Source organism: Ovis canadensis, chromosome 4, assembly GCF_042477335.2.
Source record: "Ovis canadensis isolate MfBH-ARS-UI-01 breed Bighorn chromosome 4, ARS-UI_OviCan_v2, whole genome shotgun sequence".
NCBI classification, from domain to species: Eukaryota; Metazoa; Chordata; class Mammalia; order Artiodactyla; family Bovidae; genus Ovis; species Ovis canadensis.
In genome coordinates, this window is record NC_091248.1 from 121614982 (window position 1) to 121635937 (window position 20956).

General features: G+C 44.5%; 1 protein-coding gene across 5 annotated transcripts in view; it reads right to left on the reverse strand.

Annotated features, from left to right (window-relative positions):
• Nucleotides 1-227: 227 nt before the first annotated feature.
• The window catches only part of TCAF1 (TRPM8 channel associated factor 1), a 50637-nt gene continuing 29908 nt past the window's right edge, over nt 228-20956 (reverse strand). For 3 of the 5 annotated variants that reach the window (XM_069588639.1, XM_069588640.1, XM_069588643.1), the window contains exons 3-9: nt 12034-13028; nt 11666-11763; nt 10209-10422; nt 9658-9897; nt 7834-8171; nt 5828-6078; nt 228-3426 (exon numbers count right to left, since the gene is read on the reverse strand). In XM_069588639.1, the coding sequence (XP_069444740.1) occupies nt 3417-3426; nt 5828-6078; nt 7834-8171; nt 9658-9897; nt 10209-10422; nt 11666-11763; nt 12034-13028 (2146 nt within the window). In that variant the 3' untranslated portion in view covers nt 228-3416. Of the gene's footprint in view, nt 3427-5801; nt 6079-7833; nt 8172-9657; nt 9898-10208; nt 10423-11665; nt 11764-12033; nt 13029-20956 lie in introns of all 5 variants that reach the window. The other 2 variants (XM_069588642.1, XM_069588641.1) reach the window with 1 other exon arrangement.

Here is a 20956-nt window from a genome sequence, read left to right on the forward strand (position 1 = left end):
ATGGTGAGTCAGGGACAGGCTTTGTTTTCTGTAGAACTCCTGTAGAAGCAAGGGAAGGGGAAGCATGTCTGAATAGTTGGAGGGTATTTAGTGTGGTTAGAACTAGAGAGTGATGGGCAGATGTGATGAGCCTGGACATGTTGGATGGATCCAGTTACTTGAGGGCCCTAAAAGCCATTTTAAGGGTTTTGATTGGATTGTATCTTAGTCAATATGTAGCCATGGAAGGATTTTTATTTGAGTTTATTAAAAATTTCTCAGAGTAATACATGCACAAGGTAAAAAATTAAATAGTACAGAAGGACTTAAAATGAAAAACACAGTTTCCCACTCCACCCTTTTAATACTAGTCCCATACCCTAGAGGTGATGCATTTAACAATTTCTATTTTTAGATATTCTAACTTCCTAACATTAAATAATATGTTTGAACAATAATTTCTTGACTTATTAACTTTAGACAATCTTTAATAATTCCCGATTACAAAAGATAAGGATTTAACTTACACTATTCCCACTTTTCATCTGCCTATCCTCTCACAATTTTTTGATAGATGTCACTTTTAATGCTTCTATTGGTTTAATTTATAATTTTGAACAGTAACTAATTCTTTAGTCCTTGTCCCATTAACTGTAGACTTTCCACCCCCATTTTGAATAGACAAGTAATTCTACACTTCTCTCCACCACTCTTCCCTCAATGAATTCTCAAACTCTTTCTGCTTTCTTTTTCCCTTTATAAGATAGGTTACTTTCAGTTTCATTTCTGGATAAAAGATTAGGCCTCTCATGTTTTGTTTATAGGCTGCTCAGAGCACGTTTTGTTTATAGGCTGCTCAGAGCACTGAATATCAATAAATAGTATCTACATTATTTTGGCTTTGTAAATACTGTTTACTGAGAGTTGGTGGCTCAGCAGTAAAGAATCCGCCTACCAATGCAGGAGACCTGGCTTTGATCCCAGAATTGGGAAGATCCCCTGGAGAAGGAAATGGAAACCCACTCCAATATTCTTGCCTGGGAAATCCCATGGACAGAGGAGCTTGGCGGGCTACAGTCCCTGGGGTCACAAAGAGTTGGACATGACTTATCAACTAAACAACAATGTAGAAGCTAGGATATTTTCTTCCAAACATATCCAATGTCATGATTCCTATGTCACTTGAAATGAAATATACCTACCGCCAATGACAAATCCAGTCTCTTCTTACAGTCCATGAGTAATTTTTGTTATCATTACCTCATAATTGGACTTGAATTTAAGATGTTTTTGTTTTGTTTTCCTTTGTGTTTGTTAAAGATTGCATCTCCTCCATTTCGCAAACATTCCAACTTCTCAAGGATAATGTCTATGGCACAGAATCAGAGAGTCTAAGACCATGTACTCTCATCTGAAATGGGTCTCTTGGACGATGGTCACTCTGGAGTGAGTCTTCCTGTTGGACGATGGTCACTCTGGACTGAGTCTTCCTGTTGGACGATGGTCACTCTGGAGTGAGTCTTCCTGTTGGATAATGGTCACTCTGGACTGAGTCTTCCTGTTGGACGATGGTCACTCTGGAGTGAGTCTTCCTGTTGGATAATGGTCACTCTGGAATGAGTCTTCCTGTTGGATAATGGTCACTCTGGAGTGAGTCTTCCTGTTGGATAGTGGTCACTCTGGAGTGAGTCTTCCTGTTTGACGACGGTCACTCTGGAGTGAGTCTTCCTGTTGGACGACGGTCACTCTAGAGTGAGTCTTCCTGTTGGAAGACGGTCACTCTGGAGTGAGTCTTCCTGTTGGAAGACGGTCACTCTGGAGTGAGTCTTCCTGTTGGAAGACGGTCACTCTGGAGTGAGTCTTCCTGTTGGACGACGGTCACTCTGGAGTGAGTCTTCCTGTTGGACGACGGTCACTACGGCCACTCTAGAATGAGTCTTCCTGTTGCATGATGGTCACTCTGGAGTGAGACATCCTGGGTGAGGTTCACTGTCTTCTGGTTTCCATTTCTTCCTCTTTCCTGATTTTCATCTTCCTTTTGCTGCAGAACTTCCTTAGCAGGTGAGAGAGAACTTCCTTTCCAAGTGCAAAGAAGGTAGATGTTTGGAAAACTTGCATGTCAGAAAATTTCCTTCGTTTGGCTTGCTATGGAATTTTGGGTACAGAGATTTTCCATATGTGAAGACATTCCTCTATTGGCCTATATCATTGTGTTGCTGGTGAAAAATCTCCCAATCTATTTCTCATCCCTTTTTAGCTGAGCTAATCATGATGACCTAACTTTATCTTTTCTCTTGGCACTTCCAATATCTTTGCTCCATCCTTAACATTCCAAAATTTCACAAGATTGTGTCTAGATGTAGGTTGTATGGGGGTGTTCTCAATTTGGAGACTTAGTTATTTCTGTTCAATTGTTTTTTTCTTCACAACATTTTCTATGTTCTCTCTTCTAGACACTCCTAATAGTTAAGATACTGATTGTCTATGTCTTTTCTCCTCCCTCTCTTTATATTTCTTATTTCCTTTTGCTCCACATCTGAGAAGATTCCCTCAATTTTATCTTAGAGTCTGTCTACTAAATATTTTTGGCAGCCTTATTTCAGTTTGAGGGTTCTTATTTTCAAGGTTTTTCCTTTGTAGCATCCTGTTTTTAACCTTACAGACGCACCTCACATCTCTCCAAAGATACAGATATCTTAAGTCATTTTTCCCATGTTAACTCTGTTTCCCCCAGAATTTGTTATATTTTTCAAATCTCCTGAATCCATGCTGCTTTCCTGGTCCCTTCCCCAACCACTCCCCCTAGGGCTCAATGTCTGGGAATTCCTAGCTGACCATTTTCACTGAAGAATCAATATGACAGTGTTTTATGGAGTTGCTTGGGCTCCCTCGGCAGTTGTGTGGTCTGTCTGCTTCTGCAGGATGTCTTTCTGTGATTGAAAGCATTTGGTTACTTGAGTAGGGGTCGTGGCTGTCAGCAGAGAATTAGCTAATAGGCTAGGGGCTCATTTATTTCCATAAAAGAGAAATTTACTTTGGAGCACCGACTCCTACCTCTCCTCAAGCAGTTCTTTTGTTTCCTTTACACAAACACCACCAACAGAACCACCACAATGACAACAGACTTGAAACCAATGGTAGGTTGCCTGTGTTCTGTGCACAGAGGTTGGGGTAGAATGGGGGGGGGGGTGGGTGGTCAATTTCACAACTGACATAATTCTTGAGTAAATAGACTTTTCAGGTACCCAAGTCTCTTTGGGGTTATGTGTCCAGATCAGCTTATATTCTGCCTGCAAGGAGCTGTACTCTTTCATTATTGTGTCTTCCACTTTCTCTCTTCCAGGAATGTGTTGAGATCTTCTTCACTTACAGCCAAATTTCTTCAGTTTTCTTTGCTGAGATGAGTCAATTCTCTTTTATGTTTCTTGACTTCAGTTTCAGTGGGGCCTGGGGAAGGAGGGAAGTAAACTTACATGTTCAGTTCATCATCTTAAATTCAAAATCCCTCTGGAAGCTTTTAGACAGGGCAGTGACATGGACAACTTGACATTTGTAAAAAGGTCCCCGGGGCTATACTGCTAAGAATGGATTAAAGAGGGTAAGAATCAATATAAAAATAATTCTAAATGACTGAGGATCTAATTTTCTTTCTGAGAACATAGCAGGGTCTGGGACACTTGGGAGTCAAGATGCTTTACCACAATAGCCAGTCACTGAAAATCCAATAAGCTAGCAGAGCACTTTCATGGTGCCCTAGAGAGGACTGAAACCCAGCGATCGATCCCAGAACCCCGATGACCGGGCTGATACTAAAGGGATCGTCCCAGCACTGTCCACTGGGAAGCAAGTACATGCAGCCAAAGTGCTGGCAAGTAAGGACATAAAGGTCCTTCTATTTGCTGCTTCATTTCCTCATTTCCTCATTTATTTGCCTGTTCACAGCACTGTAGTTACTAACACTCATCCTGTAATGAGAATACCTGGGTTCAAATCTCAAATCTATCACTGACTCGCAATTAAGGCTTAGGCAATTTACTCAATCTCCATAAAGTTCAGTTCACACATTTGTAAAATGGGAGCTGTAAGTTTCCATTCCATAAGATTATTGTGAGGATTAAATGAAACAACCTGTACTTGGCACATATACAACAGCCCACTAATTGATAGCAATTATTTTATGTGCTGAATGAATATTCAGCATCCATGTTTAAAGAACCTATGTGATAGATATTTGAGAAGGGAAAATAATTCTAGTACTGAGAAATGACACAACAAAATAATCCAAAGAAAAATACCGTCTATGTCAAATCCTGTTTCTATGCTTCCACCCAATTCCTAATAAAGCAAATAAAACTGTCTTAAAGCAACTAAATCAAAAGACGTAGGAAGGAAAACTGGCTGGATGCACACAGCTTTCATCTTGAAGCCCCAACTCTAGCTGAAACTACAAAGAATTTGGAGGTTCTCAGTAAGATTGGAAGAAAAGTTAAGAAAATCTCTGAATGTACTATAATTAAATAAAATCTGGGTCAGCCACATCCAGTTATCTTATTCCAGAGTAAAGATTTCTATTTGCGCACAGACTTTGTCTGCCAAACAGTGATAGGAATCTGTGTCACTACAGAAACACAAACACCACCACGTAGCCGGCTGCTCCTTGTTTGCTAAGCACAAACATCCTCATGGTCTTGTTCTGGCTTTTCAAGTGATTTCATGCTTAATCAAAGAAAAGATTGTTCTGGAGAGATGGAATTGAAGGAGACCGAACCCCAAGCAGCTTTGAAAAACCCCACCGTGAATACAGAGGCCTGCCTTTAGAGCACAGGGCAGTGTACCAGAATCCTTTCAGAGTCTGCGTGGCGGGTACAGTGGGGCAGGATCAATTCATTGCATCTGTAAAAATGCCATTGCAAAGTGTAGCCCTGGTCTAAACTGATGGGAGTTAATTCGATACAAACAGTGGCCACGTGCATTTTTCTCAGCGCCTACTAACTGCCAGGTACTGTCACTTTTAAAGGTACTAATTTAATCCTCACAACAGTCCTATGAAATAGATCCCACTTTGTAGAAGAGGAAATTGAGTCACAGAGAAGTTGAGGAGCTTGCCCAAAGTCATATAAGTAACTGATGAAAGACCCAGGATTCGGGTGCAGGGGGTCAACTGTGAGAGATGATGACCTTAACTCCTGGGCTGTGGGCAGAGAACGTGGACCAGCACGAAAGAAAACCACCCCTTAGAGTGCATGCCCGGTGTCCACACTCCTCCTCAGAGTTACCAGTCTAGGTCTTCCCTGCAACCCCATGAGGCAGGGATCTTTACCCTCACCCTACACACAACGAAACGGGAGTTAAGAGATAAAACGACTTTCCCAAGAGCTAACCCTGATTATATGGGCTCAAAGCTTTTGGAAAACTACCCAAGACACAAAATACATGAGTTCTCAGGGAGCTGTCTGAATATCATGGTCAATTAGTGCTTCCATTGAGTTCTATGGTTAGGTTTGGGGGAAAATGATAAAAAAAAAAATCAAGTCCCAGGGAGTCCTCAGGGTGATAGTGACCCATAGGAACAGAGGCCAAAGCTCTCAGCACTGGCCCAGCACAGGGTCAGGAGGGACTCTGATAGCCAAGAGCAGAGGGATGAGCTCATAAATGGAAGGCCATGCTCCTGAGGATTTCTGATTCCACTTTATGTTCTTAACCCACCCCTAGAGATGCTACTAGGATCCAGGGGCAATGAGCTGAGAGGGCAAGGCTAGAACTAAGAGACAGAGGTCGAGGAGTGAATCCCCATCTCTGCCTACCTCCCCAAACCTCTCTACCTGCCACCTCGCTGGGCACTCCTTACATCTGTGTGAGGAGGTACAATTTCATTATATTTTCCTTCCATTCAGGCAGATAGGCCAGGCTGGTTGCCACTTCCTTCTGGATCGGCCAGGCCCAGGCCTCAAAGAACGGAGCCAGATTCTTCTGCACTTGGTGGGAGAACATTTTCACCCACAGATTCATCTTGTCGACGTTGTCTGTGGGCAAGTTGGTCTGGTTCCTGTACTCGGTGAAGAGACGGATGAACGGCTCCCACCCAAAGGCCTCCTGGAGCTGGAAAGACAAGGAGCAAGCAGGTTGAGACATCTGATCGACAAAAGACCCACCAACACTGAATGAATGAATGCCTTTAACCCCTTAACCCTCAGCTTCACACCTATCACTGACCCTCTCCTCTTTCACCTGCTCGCCTCGTGAGCTACTTTCATACGCTGCTGATGAGAAGGGTCTCTGAGCCAGCACAGGGCTCAACACAAAACAGACGCTCAATGAATGACGGCCCAGTGGTCAAAACTGCACTGATTAATATCTGGATTTACTACCAACATCATCATTCATCTGTCTCACTAGACTATGGAAGTAGTGATAGGATATTACAAGATTTGAAATTGGCTGAAGTGCAAAAACTCATTGTCTCTCACAGTTGTAAAGTTAAACCCCACAACCTGGGAACTGCCACCGCAACCCCGACATAATCTGCACTAACAGGAGGTCTCTATCAATTTGCAAGGTGACCAAAATGGTCTTTAGGAAAAACAGTGAGTCCAGGAGAAGCAGAGGACAAAATATAGTCTGTGTGTGTCCTGTGCTCAGTTGTGTCTGACTCTTTGTGACCCCGTGGACTGTAGCCCACCAGGCTCCTCTGTCCAGGGGATTTCCCAGGCAAGAATACTTGGAGGGAGTTTCCATTTCCTTCTCCAGGGGATCTTCCCGATTCAAGGAGCAAACCCACATCTGTGTCTCCTGCACTGCAGGCGGATTCTTTACCTGCTGAGCCATCTATAGTTTAGGTCTCTAGAGTTAAGAGTAAGGCAGAATTTTAGGAAAAGACTGCCATCTTGGTGCCATTGGAACCGCCCGCAGCAGGTAGGGAGCTCAAAGGGACATTAGCAGTTCCAAGCTCAACTCAACTTCACCGAGGAGGAAGTTCTGTCCCAATACAGGGTTACAGCAGTCTCTTGGCAGCCGCCCTGTCGTTTTCGTGGTGGAGAGAATCGACAGTGAGAACTCGAGCAGGTGGAGGGACCAGAAGAGGGTGTGGTTGGCCTGACGCTGAGTTCCAGGATCCAATGTGATAAAACCCTCCATAGTGAGCTGGGACTGGATCCAAGGGCTGGGGGGCTGGAACTGGGTGCTGGGTGATAACTGAAAGGCAGGGGCCACCCCCACGTCCAGTCCAGTGAGGAATCATGGCTTGCTTATAACATGGAAACTGAGGCACACACGAGTTATAATGAGAAGACAGTTACCTAGGGGAAAACCCACAGCTCCTATCCCACACGTTGGGCATGTGTATGTGTGCCCATGGGAGTGTGGCTGGCTTCACGGAGCTATCCAGAGAGCAGCTTGGTTGCAGTCTCAGGTATGCCTGGGTTTAGAGCCGTGACAGTGGCTATATTTGTAGAATCACCTTTGCCTCTACCATTTTTAACCTTTCTTACCGCTTTTCTGTTATTGTTCAGTTGCTCACTTTTGTCCGACTTTTTGCGACCCCCTGGACTGCAGCATGCCAGGCTTCCCTGTCCTTCACTATCTCCCAGAGCTTTCTATCTACTCTCATAAATCTCTTCAATATCCCAGGGTGGATGGTGGGGCTGCTGCAATTACGTCCGCTTTCAGGTGGTGCAAAGGGATGTTCTGAGGGTATCATCCACTAGGACCTTCACCCCTGGACTTTGTCAGAGCCTCCCGCAGCCTGGGGGTGAGGGGCAGATTAGTGAGAGGTGACCCCCGGGCACCATGATACTGTCTGCCCAGGGTCCCCCCGAGTGGGGCTCCCACCACACCCCACCGACGCTGGCCCAGTACCTGTAAGTACGTCTCCAGGGCCGTCCAGGCATTCCAGTTTTTCACGTTGGGACCCTTGCCCAGGTAAATTCGGACTCTCTTCTCCCGAACCGGGGGCCACAGAGCAATGTTGGCTCGTCCTCGAGGGATGCCCAGGACCGTCTCGTGCACGTAGACACACCACAGGTTGCAGGTGGCCTCGGTGGTGTGCGGGGGGAATTCCCACTCTTGCCGCTGCTGGTTGCGGCCCAGCTCGTGCACGGGGCCCCAGAGACCCTTGGTTCTGATGAGTTTCTCATTGATGAGCTCCTGCACCGACTCCAGGTGGCACATGATGGGGTAGCCTGCGTGCATCCAGCCTGGGAAGGGCAGGAGGGGGAAGAGAGGGTCAGGGCGTTCCCCACCCACCATTTCTTCTCTGTACTGTGTCTCCCCAAACACCCAGAATGCTCAGAAAGGCAAACCCAGACCCTTCCGGGCTTCTCTCCTCATCTTCTCATTCTGTAAGAATGATTCCGTCCTCACTCTGACTAGCTATAGGTACTGAGGCATGTTTGGGATCACTGTTCACATTACTATTCAATTTTTTTCTGTTTCTCTGAGAGTGCTCTGTCCATATGGACCTGTCATTATCCTCTTTTCCTCAAAATTAAGCACTAGTGGTTCCCCTTTTCATTATTTACATATGGAGCTGTCCACGCTGGCACTTCTTTACAGTGATCATCTCAGAATGCCAAGGACACTAGGGTCCAGACGGGATTTCCGTGGTTCTTTAATTTTCACACGCTCTTCACTTTTCAGGCCTCCTGACCCACTGGCACATAGCCCTTCCTTCAGTGCTTTCTCCCAACCCCTGTGACCCAGGAAGAGGCCCTCTGCTCTCTCTCTCCACTCCCTAAAGTGCCCTGACGAATGCCTGTGAAAGCCCAGCCCTTACTGTCTACGCCATTTCCACTGCTGGATAACACCTCTTGCCATGCTGACTAAAACTGTTACACAGTGTAACATACTGTGTGCATACAGTTGCTTGTCGTTCAGTCACTCAGTCATGACCGACTCTCTGCGACCCCATGGGCTGCAGCATGCCAGGCTTCCCTGTCCTTCACCATCTCCCGGAGTTTGCTCAGACTCGTGTCCATATGGTTCTAGGGCCTGCTTTTTATGTGTCACATAACGCCTCCCCAGTGGCTCAGACAGTAAAGAATCCGCCTGCAATGCTGGAGACCTGGGTTCAATCCCTGGGTTGGGAAGATCCCCTGGAGAAGGGAAAGGTTACCCACTCCAGTATTCTTGCCTGGAAAATCGCATGGACAGAGGAGCCTGGTAGGCTACAGCCCATGGGGTCACAAAGAGATGAATACAACCGAGCGACTTTTAGTAACTAATCTCATCATATTTTCCTATGCCATCAAAATATCTCTTTAAATGTCTTCCTAGTGTCCATCGAAAGTACATTGCTTAACCATCCTGTAACTGTTGGACACTCAGGTGGTTTCTGATGTTTTGCTGGGGGAGACAGCCGAGTCTCCTTTTTAATGTATTTTTTGCCTTTCTATTTAAATGGCAAGGATTACATCACATATGCTAAGTCACTTCTGTCATGTTCTTATTCTGCGGCCCCGTGGACTGTAGCCCACCAGGCTCTTCTGTTCATGGAATTTTCCAGGTAAGAATATTGGAGCAGATTGCCTTTTCCTCCTCCAGGGGAATCTTCTCAACCCAGGTATCAAACTCGCGTCTCTTGCGTCTCCTGCATTGGCGGGCTGGTTCTTTCCCACTAGTGCCACCTGATAAAGCAAGGCCCTGAGTGGGCAGCATGCACAGAGGTTTGCCCCGGGCACCCACCAACTGAGATCTGCACGTCGGCCACGATCCTCTGAGGCAGACGCAGCGGGAAGGGCTCGGCCCCCAGCCGGGCCACGGCCTGCATCACCTCGTCCCAGAGGCGAAGCAGCGGCTCGGGGTTCTCCAGCGTGCGGAGGTTCGCGGTTGGCACCGTCAGGATGATGTTGTCCGTGGCCAGCTCTCCCCAGGGACCTGGGTTCTCCTGGATCTGCCGCTTCCACTCCTCCTGGGTTGTCTCCCCTGGAAGACAGGCCACAGGGCTTGAAACTCTCTTTCCCAAGTCCCTCCCATTAACATATACCACCTGAGTTGCCCCAGGAGGAGAACACCAAGGCTGTCAATAACCACATACCCCTCTAAACTTCTACAAACGTCCCAGGGATGTGATGTGGTTTGGTCTTTATCTCCTTGGCCTCAAATCTAAGGAAGCAGACCTCCCTTCCCTCTGCCAGTCCAAACCTCTCTCTCTTCCTACACCAGGCAGCCCGAGAGGGCCTCCTCACCCCCAGCTCTCCCTGCGCCTTGGGATTCGCTTCAAGGTGTCCACTCACCGAGCTTGTAGTAGGGAGCATGCACAGCTCCCTTAACCGTGACGGGCACGGTGCCCAGCTTGCTGCTCTGAGGCACGATGATGTACAGGAGGCCCCCCCACAGGCAGGTGATGGACTTGGTGGGCTTGTCCAGGCAGCAGCGGTTAATCACCAGGGGGCCTCGGAACAGCTTGCTGGCCCTGGTCAGGTCATCGGTGTGGCAGCCAATCTGTATCTGCAGCAGAGAGATCCCCGAGGAGTGTGACCCTGGGCACATGTGGCCGGAAGGGGAAAGTGCCCGGACAGGGGGACAGGAAGGGTCATGGGTCCAGGAACCCCAGGTAAGTCCAAGCAACCCACTATTTGTAAGCCCTGTGTTCAAAACCGATGAAATTGTACCATCCCTCAAGGTTGTTTGGAACAGACTCTGTAAATCTACTCGCAAGGGGCCAAACAGCTATAAGAAGGGTCTTGCTAAGACGCAGACCGGAGGGGCACCAGGTGTGACGCAGATGCTAATTCCGGGGAGAGCCACTCCCAGGCAGAGTCCCTTGGTGTCTCTGTAACAGAGAATCCTAGGCTGCCTTTCCTGGCGGCGAATCTGGCTTTGGGAATGGGCAGAGGGCATCCTGCCTTCTGACCAGAGAGAAGGCCCAGGAGGAAGCAGTGTGACCGGCTGATGCAGTGAAGGATTGATTCAGCTCTTCCTGTTCTCCAAGGCCCCTGTTCCTGGGCCAGTGGAGTGACCCCTGTCCTCGGGTGGCCTGGGACTGTTTTCCAGGGTTTATGCTAAACAAGTTCCAGGATACATACAGGCACAAAATAGACGCTAACCATCATAATGACCCCTAAGGGGGACAGAGCAGGATGGTATCTGAATTTTGCAAATAGGCTGTGTCTGTGTGTGTGTGTGTGTGAGAGAGAAAGTGACAGAGAAAGTGTGTGACGTCACAGGGAAGAAGCCTGAGTGTGTAGCACCTCATGCTTCCGTGGGAGATGTACACGGGATGAAATGTGAACTGAGATTACTGGATGCCACTGTATTCTAGGGCACCATCCATCTGGTATCTTTCTTCTCCCCACCTATGACATTTAAGCTAAAAGCACAACACTTGAGCCAGAAGTTGGTCACGGGTGAGCCCTGGGGCTCTGAAATGTATCAAATCCATACATTTAAATCAATCAGTTAGATGTTCTGCCCCTCAGCTGCTTCATCCTAAGCAGCTAAAGGGGCAAAATACATGCCCCGTATTGCCAACTGGAGAGGAAAATGCAACCCATTCATCTTTCCTGGAAAATTCCAAGGACAGAGGTGCCTGGTGGGCTACAGTCCATGGGGTCACAAAGAGTCGGACAGGACTGAGCGACTAAACAACAACACTGCCCGTAGGGTGTGTAGGAGGATTGAATCAGATGCCGGCTATGAAAGCAGGAGCATCTGGCTTCTGTGTTAGGTGGGGAGATGGGGCACGCCTTACCTTCAGGTCAGCAGAGGCGGCGGATTCAGGCAGGGAGACCTCAATAATTTGCCTTCCGGGTATGTAGAGCCCAGTACTCATCCAGCAGTACCTGGTGCCTGCCAAGAGTCAGGGAAGAGCAGGCGTTATCCTACCGGACACAATTCCATCTTCAGCCAGCTCCCAGAGTCCCTCCAGGAGCTCTGCCTCCCTGCCACCCTGGCTCTCATCTTCCAAGCATTCCCTAAAACCCCAACCTCGTCCTCATTGAGATTTGCAAGGCAGAGGTTGGAGATGGCCCCAGAGGTGACCAGACCTCAGCTGAGCTGCGGATGTCATCCCCCCCGCGTTCCCACGCGCCGGGCTCCCATCCACCCCTCCTTCCTCACCCGGGTTGTTGCAGTTGACCTCCACGGTGATGGGAGATTCCAAGGGGCGCAGATAGGGGCTGCTGTACATGTCTTCAATTTCGGGGACCAACAGAGAGAGGTCGCTTCCCGAGTGAGCCAGCCCCGTGGCCAGGGAGAGCATGGCACCCCGGCAGCAGTCGTTGATGACGGGGTTCTCACGGGTGGCCACCGGGAGCCGATAGCGACTCAGCAGCTTCCTTAGGAGCCGGTGCACCGACATGTAGGCGGGGATCTCCTCAGCGGGGATTTGCAGAAAAGCCGCGCCGTCAGGACCCAGCTTGGCCAACCAGCCCTTCTCCACGTTGCCTCTCTTCCTGCCCATGATAACCTGGAACTCAGCCAGGGTGGAGCGGAAGTGGTAGGTCCTTATCCCCGCCTTGGGAGTACGAAAGGGCCCCGGGTTGAGGCTTTGGCTGGTGATGCTAATGCCAAAGGGGTTGAGGAGGAGGTTTCCTGGGAACCGCGCCAACGGGGACACGCCTGGGTTCTTGAAGGCCCACCACCAGGCCTGGGCTCCGACAAACAGGCCCCCGCCCTCGGCTACAAACTCCTGCAGCTCCTTGACTCCTGCGTCACTCACGGGCTCAAAGCAATAGACACTGGCGTCGCTGGTCAGATTGGGCTCAATGCTGGTGTCTATGCCCCCCACGGCGAGCAGCCCACTCAGAGTCCTCAGTTCCGTGTGCACCACGATCTTGCCTCTGCGGCCCGCGTCCAGCCAGCGGACGGCGTTGAGCAAGAATGGGCCCAGTTTACCCACGGTGAATAGGACCTTGTGGCCGGTCACGACCACCCGGCCCCGGCCATAGCGGGCAGCCGCTATGACACAGCCGTGGTAGGAATCTAGCCCCAGGGGAAAGGCTAAAGCCCCATGCACCAGCAGCTGGGATGGGAAACAGTCCGAATTGGTGATGTCCAGCTCAGAAATCCCATGCAGGAGCTCATCTCTGTCCTCGGAGAGATCATCCTCACAACTGCAAAAGACACATGTGTTCTTTGTTACAAAGCGCTCAGCACAACACCTGGCATGTAGCAAGCGGCAGACTTACGAATATCACCTTTAGCTTTTAGGAGAGAACTAGGACAGACCTGAGCTCACTGGGTGTGGAGACTTGTTGGAGGGAAGACAAAGGACCTTGACATTGATCCTGCTTTATCATTCTCTGTGTATTAACCCTCCAAAGGAAATCTTGAAAGAAGTCCTGCTGGGTTTACTCAATACCGTATCTTAAATAGTCTGGATTTAAGTGTTCAGCCTTTTAAGCACAATATAAAGAACTGAAGGAGAAATCATGGTTTCATTCTGCTAAGGGGGCTTGTTTATAATTTCATGCCACTAACTTTCTGCAAATAAAGCGAACAGAGAGCTGAGTGAGTTAGTGGCTCGAGTGAAGAACCACTATTATCCCAAAAGGTGGGGCAGGGAGCTGAGTGGCCTCAACTTGAACCCAAGAGGACTGACTGTCTACACCCAGAATTCCATACATTCATTTCTGGCCCAATAGGCGTGATACAGATCCATGCTGTAAGGCTTTTCTCATCACCAACTGTTTCCGTTTCTGTGTGTGTGCATGCTCAGCTGTGTTTGACTCTTTGCAACCCTTTGGATGGAGCCCACTAGGCTCCTCTGTCCATGGGATTCTCCAGGCAAGAATACTGGAGTGGGTTGCCATTTCCTCCTCCAGGGGATGTTTCTGACCCAGGGATTGAACCTGCATCTCCTGCATTGCAGGCAGATTCTTTACCTGCTGAGCCACTGGGGAAGCCTCAACTGTTTCTATCTAAGGGTAACAAACTCCTATAAAGCTTTAGGACACCTATAACCCCAAAACGGGGATTTAGCCCCAGATAGTGGGATTATGAAGGGAATGAGGTAGAGTGATCTCTCTCTATAAGCTTGAGATCCCAGAGCTGGTTAAGCCTCTCTCACTGATTATGTGACTGTATGGTCAGAGGCAGCTATAAGGAAACACTGAAAAAGGGGAGTCAGGTAATGGTATGTTTGTAGTATTTGTGTTGTACTCTCTGTGGTTGGCAGAGCTGTAATTAACTGATGGGGAAACTACAGTCCTCTTAGCAGTCCTCTTTCCTGAAGATAAAGGCATCACCCTACAAGATGGCTCTCCAGCTCCTTGAAGCACTAGCATTAAAACCACTCATCCAGCTGTTTTTGCTCTGAGTCCAAAATCACCAGACAACCTTGTGATTACAATATTGCTTCTCTAGTGATCATTTGCCTAAAGAAAGAAGTCATTCTTTCTTTATAGGGCAGCCAGGGTGGTCTATTTTTTGTGACATTTATATTTCTCCAGAAACATCTTAGTATATCTTTAATTTGCTGATTTTATTATATATAAATAATAATATTATTGTAATAAATACTTGCATTGTATATATTTGCATATATAATCTACAATATATAAAATATAATATATAATACAATGTATAATTGTGTTATATTGTATATAATATTGTCTATTAATAAATAAAATTATTATTGTATATAATTAGTAATAATTTGTGCTTAGTCACTCAGTTGGGACTGACTCTTTGTGACTCCATGCACTGTAGCCCGCCAGGGTCCTCTGTCCATGGGGATTCTCCAGGCTCGAATACTGGAGTGGGTTGCCATGCCCTCCTCCACGGGATCTTCCCAGCCTGGGGACTGAGCCCAGGTCTTCCACATTGCAGGAGGATTCTTTATCATCTAAGCCACCAGGGAAACCCAATTAATATTAATATATATGTTAATAATATATATAATAAAATCAGCAAATTAAACATATACAAAGATTATACATACAAAATTAAGTAAAAAATGTTTTAGTTCTTATAATGAGTTCTGCTCATAAATTTCAAGCAATTAACTGTCTTACAAGTGTAGTCAGTGAAAAGGTGATCTGCACTGGCATTAAGGTTTATACACTAGCCTGTTACAACAAAATGAGAAACACTGAATGTGCCAAGTTCAGACCCAGACACTGTGTCAATAGTAGGGCTTCATCAGCAGGACCCTAGGTGAGGTCCTGCTCACCGATGAGGCTGGGACATCGTCAGAGTTTTGTCTGTTATTTCCAACAGCCACGACTTATGTGCAGGGGACGATAAATGATTGTCTCATTAAAAAAACCTGAAGTGGACTTTGACTTTTCCTGTCCCTCTCTGTTCTGAAATGAAACAAAAGTTACATAAAAAAGAATAAAACCATGATAGTACTAGATTTCAAGAAGGGTGCAGTCAGCAAACTGGGACAGGAGGAATTGACAGGAAAGATAAACCAGATGAAATCAGACTGATCAGAAACCTAAGAGAAAAGAAGAATCTCGAACTGTACATAAGTGAAAGAGAAGATCAAGAAAACAAATACAAAAGGCGTTATCATCTGTCCTGAGAAAATGTACTTCACTAACCAAGAATGACCAATCTAGAAATTCAATGCCATTTAACACTTAAACAGAAATCAAAAATATTTGATGAAAACTAATAGCATGAAATATAAGCACCAAACTAAACAAAGGGAAAACCAACTCCCTCCAAAATAAGTGATAACTGGAGAAGGTCCTAAATAAATATTGTATATCATCGGAGAGTTTTGAGATACATTATCTCTCTGCAGGAAAAAAAAAACAGACAGGCTGCTATAAAAAGTTAATAATCAGAATAAAAATATAACTGCCAAACAGACAATCCTATTTAATACAAGGGCAGAAAAATAAGTATTGATGTAGCTGAAGGCTATGAATAAACCAACAGGCAGGTTGAGTGAAGTGATTCATTAATAGAAAATGAAGGATAGATAAGAAGACTAATGGCTAGCAAGAAGTTCTAAAACCAAAGAACAAAGAAGAAATAAACATTTAATTTGATGAAAATTTCTTTGTGCTGAAAAAAATATCTGAGTTTTTAGAATGAAATGACATTATTGACTCGATGGACATGAGTTTGAGAAGGCTCTGGGAGTTGGTGATGGACAGGGAAGCCTGGCGTGCTGCAGTCCATGGGGTCGCAAAGAGTTGGACATGACTGAGCAACTGAACTGAACTGATTATATGAATGCAAATCAGTATAAATGAAATAGAGAAGGTTTGGTCAATTCACAGCAAGTTTATGAGCTTCAAAGTACAAAGAAAAGCAAAAACCAAATTATCTACAAAGAAAAAAGTGAAATCAGTGCCCTAAAAATAGTATTTCAGTGCAATGAAAATATTCTGTATGATACATAGCTGCAGCAACACTCTTCACCGCATAGGGAATACTGAAAGTGTCAAAAGGATTACTGAAATTCACCACTCACTGAAGTTTTTCAGAGAAGTTACTTGGGTTATGCTGTGGGTCTAGAAAAACAAAAATGAATACAATATAGGAAGAGATTGTCTACACGAAGCAGCGGTGGGCAAAAAGTGCCAATGTATTGTATAACTAATGCTGAAAAACTGCTGATAAAGTTCTAGCGGTATTTGATGTGATTGGCAAGAAATCATTCTAAATGAATAGGAGCCACAATATTAAAAACAAAGTGAACAAAGAAACAAAGCTAAGGCAAAACCAAATTACAACCAGAAAACCAGATGATTTCAAAACAGCTTGGGTAGTAAGGAGTGAGCACAGAAAAATGTCAGGAGGGGAGAAATGGAATTCTTGTTTTGAGTGAAAAGGTAGATTATAAAAACAAGTTAATTCTCAACTCAGAAAAATGTACATTCGTTAAAAAATTACAGGCAACATGGTAAACATGGGTATTAATATATAATAAAAAGTGGCATTTTATATTACTGGGAAAAGATGAACTGGACCTATACATCACCCAAATACATAGAAACATTTTCGAATGTATCAGAGATAAAAATTTTACAAATGAAACCACACATGCACTGAAAGAAATTAAGAGTGGAATCTTTCATTATCTTTGTTGATCACTGTTTAGTCGGGTCCAGCTCTCAGTGACCCCATGGACTGCAGCATGCCGGGTTTCCCTGTTCTTTTACTATCTAGGTGTGACGAGAGCATTCTAATTATGACCTCGAGTCAGAGGTGATTACAGAAGACTGACAACTATTATACAGTGTTTTGATCACTTTAGCTTTCCAGTAAATCTGGAAATTATGTTAGTTACTTCCATTTGCATTGAAGTTTAGAGCCAGTTTGAACTTTGGTTGGGATTGCACTGAATCTATAGATAATTTGGGGAAAAACTGACATCTTAAAAATACTGAGGGTCCTGATCCATCAACATGGTGTATTTCACTATTTCTTTAGGTTTTATTTAATTTCTCCCAGTGATGTTTTGTGGTTTTCAGCATACATGTTGTGTGACACATTTTGTTAAATTTATTTGCTAGTATTTCATGATTTGGGACCCTGTCTTAATAGGGTATTGTATTTTTAATTTCAATGACCAATTACTACTATATAAAAATATAATTTATTTTTGTATATTGACTTTGTATACTGAAACCTTGCTAAACTCAATTATTACAGTGGCTTTTTTTTTTTTTGCAGAGTTTTAAGAATATTTTACATAGAAAATCATGTTTTCTACAAGCAAACATAGGTGTGCTTCTTAAATTTAATCTCTATGCCTTTTTACTTGCCTTACTGCACTGGCTAGAAACTTAAGTACAATATTATATAAATATATCCTTCCTGGCATTGTTCTCAATCTCAGGGTATTTCACCAGAAAGTATGCTCTTGGCTATCGGCTTTTCAAAGAGGACTCATCATACTGAGCAGTTTCCCTTTATTTCTGCTTTGTGGAAATTTTATCATGATTTGATATTGAATTTTGTCAGTTCTTTTTTCTGTCTGTGTGCAACTATTGAATTATATGATGTTTCTCATTTATTTTGCATTAAGAAAATAATTAAACTGTGAATTAATTTGATATATGAATGTTAAACCAGCCAAGCATTCCTAGAATAAGCCTTATTTGTCATTATGTATTATCCTTTTCACATTTGTAATCTATTTACTATATTTTATTAAGAATTTTTGCATCTATGTTCATGAGGGACATTGTTCTGAGTTTTCTAGTCTTGCAATGTCTTTCTTTGGCTTCAGTATCAGAGAAATACTGGTTTAATAAGTCAAATTACAAAAACTTTCCTCTCCTCTTATTTCTGAAAGAGTTCATATAGAGTTAGTATCAAAAAAGACACAGTGCAAACTGTAAGCAGTGATTATCTCTGGGCAGAAGAAGAATCAATAGAAGGCAGAGAGGGGGGACGAAGTTCTTTCACTTTTTACTTTGCATCCTTTGGGACTATTTCCCTTTTTCCCAGTAAGCATTTATTCTGAAATTGCAGAAGGGAAAATGTTTATAAAAAGGAAAAGAAAACTGAATTGTGATTTAGCAATTTCTTTTCCAAAGTGGCACATCTTCCTGCTTGAATTCACTCTCTAAAAACTTCTAGTTTTGTGAGAACCAGTTAATACAATTTTATTATAAATGGCTAAGAATGTAGTAAGAAGTGCAGGGTTTGGTAGGCATGTATGTTCACCCCACCGCGCTGGGTCATGACCCTGACTTAATGTTGGCAGTTAGCGTTCTATCTATCCTAGCAATGACTTCCAAGGACTTGTGGATCCTTGTTACAAACAAATTTATTAATATCTGTTCAGATATTTTCTCTGTCTGCAATGCAGGAGACCTGAGTTCAGTAGTTTTCAGAACTACTTGGGGAGTCATATTCATGTTGATTATCTTCAGTAATTTGGCAGGTTACTTATTTCACGTAGATAGTCAATTTTCAAAATTCTGAAATCTTAATCTGGAATTCAAAAGACTGTTTTATATATAATATTCCTGGACTATCTTTCAAAATGAAATGGAGATTATCTATATATGGCATCAATTTCTAATGTCTGTCAATTCAGGTTTCACCGGAGTGTTTTCAAGCCATGGAATTTGGAGCATGTGGACATTTCAAAGCATGACTGTTGTTCCACATTCTTTTCTCTGCATCTCTGATGATTGTGAATATACACAGATCACTGAAGACTGAAAACCATTCTCAATGGAGTAATAGCTGAAATGAGGACAAGGACCTTCTATTATACTCAAGTACTTCCCATTTAAAGGGAGAAAGAGAGTGGAAGGCACACGCAAGGTCACGGTGTGTAGTTGCTAGCTGCAACCTCAGGTTTCTGAGTTCTGCTGAACCTAGATATCACAGCCCTCTTCCTACAACAGGTACTTGTTTTTTGTATTTCCTCCAAGCCTGGTTATTGGAGATGTTTCTGCACTTCTGATTCTCAGATCTTTGGAAATCATTTTCTTAAAATAAGAAATAATGCCTGAGATTACAGCGTATACTCAACAAAAATGCTGGCCTAAATGAATGGATGAATGAACACACACAGAATAAGAACTCTAGCAGAAGCCTGAGATTTGTGTTAAAATGGGACAAGGGCCTTCTTATCCAAAAAATAGAGCAAACTATTGTGGTTGAGTCTCCTGGAACCTCCCTTAGACTGATTATCTAATGATATGTTTAATCAGCATCAAGTCTCTTTATTGGTAAAGCCAATTTCGTGTCTAGTCCTTGCTTGGTTAAATGCATAAAGAGGATAAAACATGGCAGCTGGTCCTGCTGCTGCTGCCTCAGTTTGATGGAGGAAATAGGAAAAGTATCAGTTAAAATATCAATAGCTTATACAACTGCAGCAGAACACATGACTTGGGGCAAAGCAGCATAACGATGGATGCCGGGTATATCTCAATGGTTGGAAACGATATTCATGACCTCATATGCTTATATACCATAGCATGAAGGCTGATGTCAAAACAATTAAAGTGTTTTAGGTACTTTGAACATGTTTCTTAATTCACTGAATTCTTACAACCACCCTTAAAGGTAGCCATTATTAATCCTACTTTAAAGATGAGGCTTACCTGTTGCTCAAGGTTTTAGAGCAAGCAACAGATATTATGTAGGAACTTATTAACCTCACATATGCAGATGACACCACCCTTATGACAGAAAGTGAAGAAGAACTAAAGAGCCTCCTGATGAAACTGAAAGAGGAGATTGAAAAAGTTGGCTTAAAGCTCAACATTCAGAAAAGTAAGATCATGGCATCTGGTCCCATCACTTCATGGCAAATAAATGGGGAAACAGTGGAAACAATGGCTGACTTTATTTTGGGGGGCTCCAAAATCACTGCAGATGGTGATTGCAGCCATGAAATTAAAAGATGCTTAGTCCTTGGAAGGAAAGTTATGACCAACCTAGATAGCATATTAAAAAGCAGAGATATTCCTTTGCCAACAAAGGTCCGTCTAGTCTAGGCTATGGTTTTTCCAGTGGTCATGTATGGATGTGAGAGTTGGACTATAAAGAAAGCTAAGCACCAATGAATTGATGCTTTTGAACTGTGGTGTTGGAGAAGACTCTTGAGAGTCCCTTGGACTGCAAGGAGATCCAACCAGTTCATCCTAAAGGAGATCAGTCCTGAAAGTTCATTGGAAGGACTGATGTTGAAGCTGAAACTCCAATACTTTGGCCACCTGATGCGAAGAGCTGACTCATTTGAAAAGACCCTGATGCTGGGAGGGATTGAGGGCAGGAGGAGAAGGGGACGACAGAGCATGAGATGGCTGGATGGCATCACTGGCTCGATTGACGTGAGTCTGGGTGAACTCCGGGAGTTGGTGATGGACAGGGAAGCCTGGCGTGCTATGGTTCACAAGGTCGCAAAGAGTCGCATACGACTGAGTGACTGAACTGAACTGAAGGCTGGCCTCCACTAAAATGGTGCTTTTCCCAGTAGATATGAAATCTCTTACTAGAATCCTGAGTCTTGAAATGAGGCTGTGTTTATGACAGTGGATCCAGTATTTGTTCGAGCGAATGCGTAATAGAAAGAAGGTGGCTCTGCACACAAAGAACAATAGCCATTGCC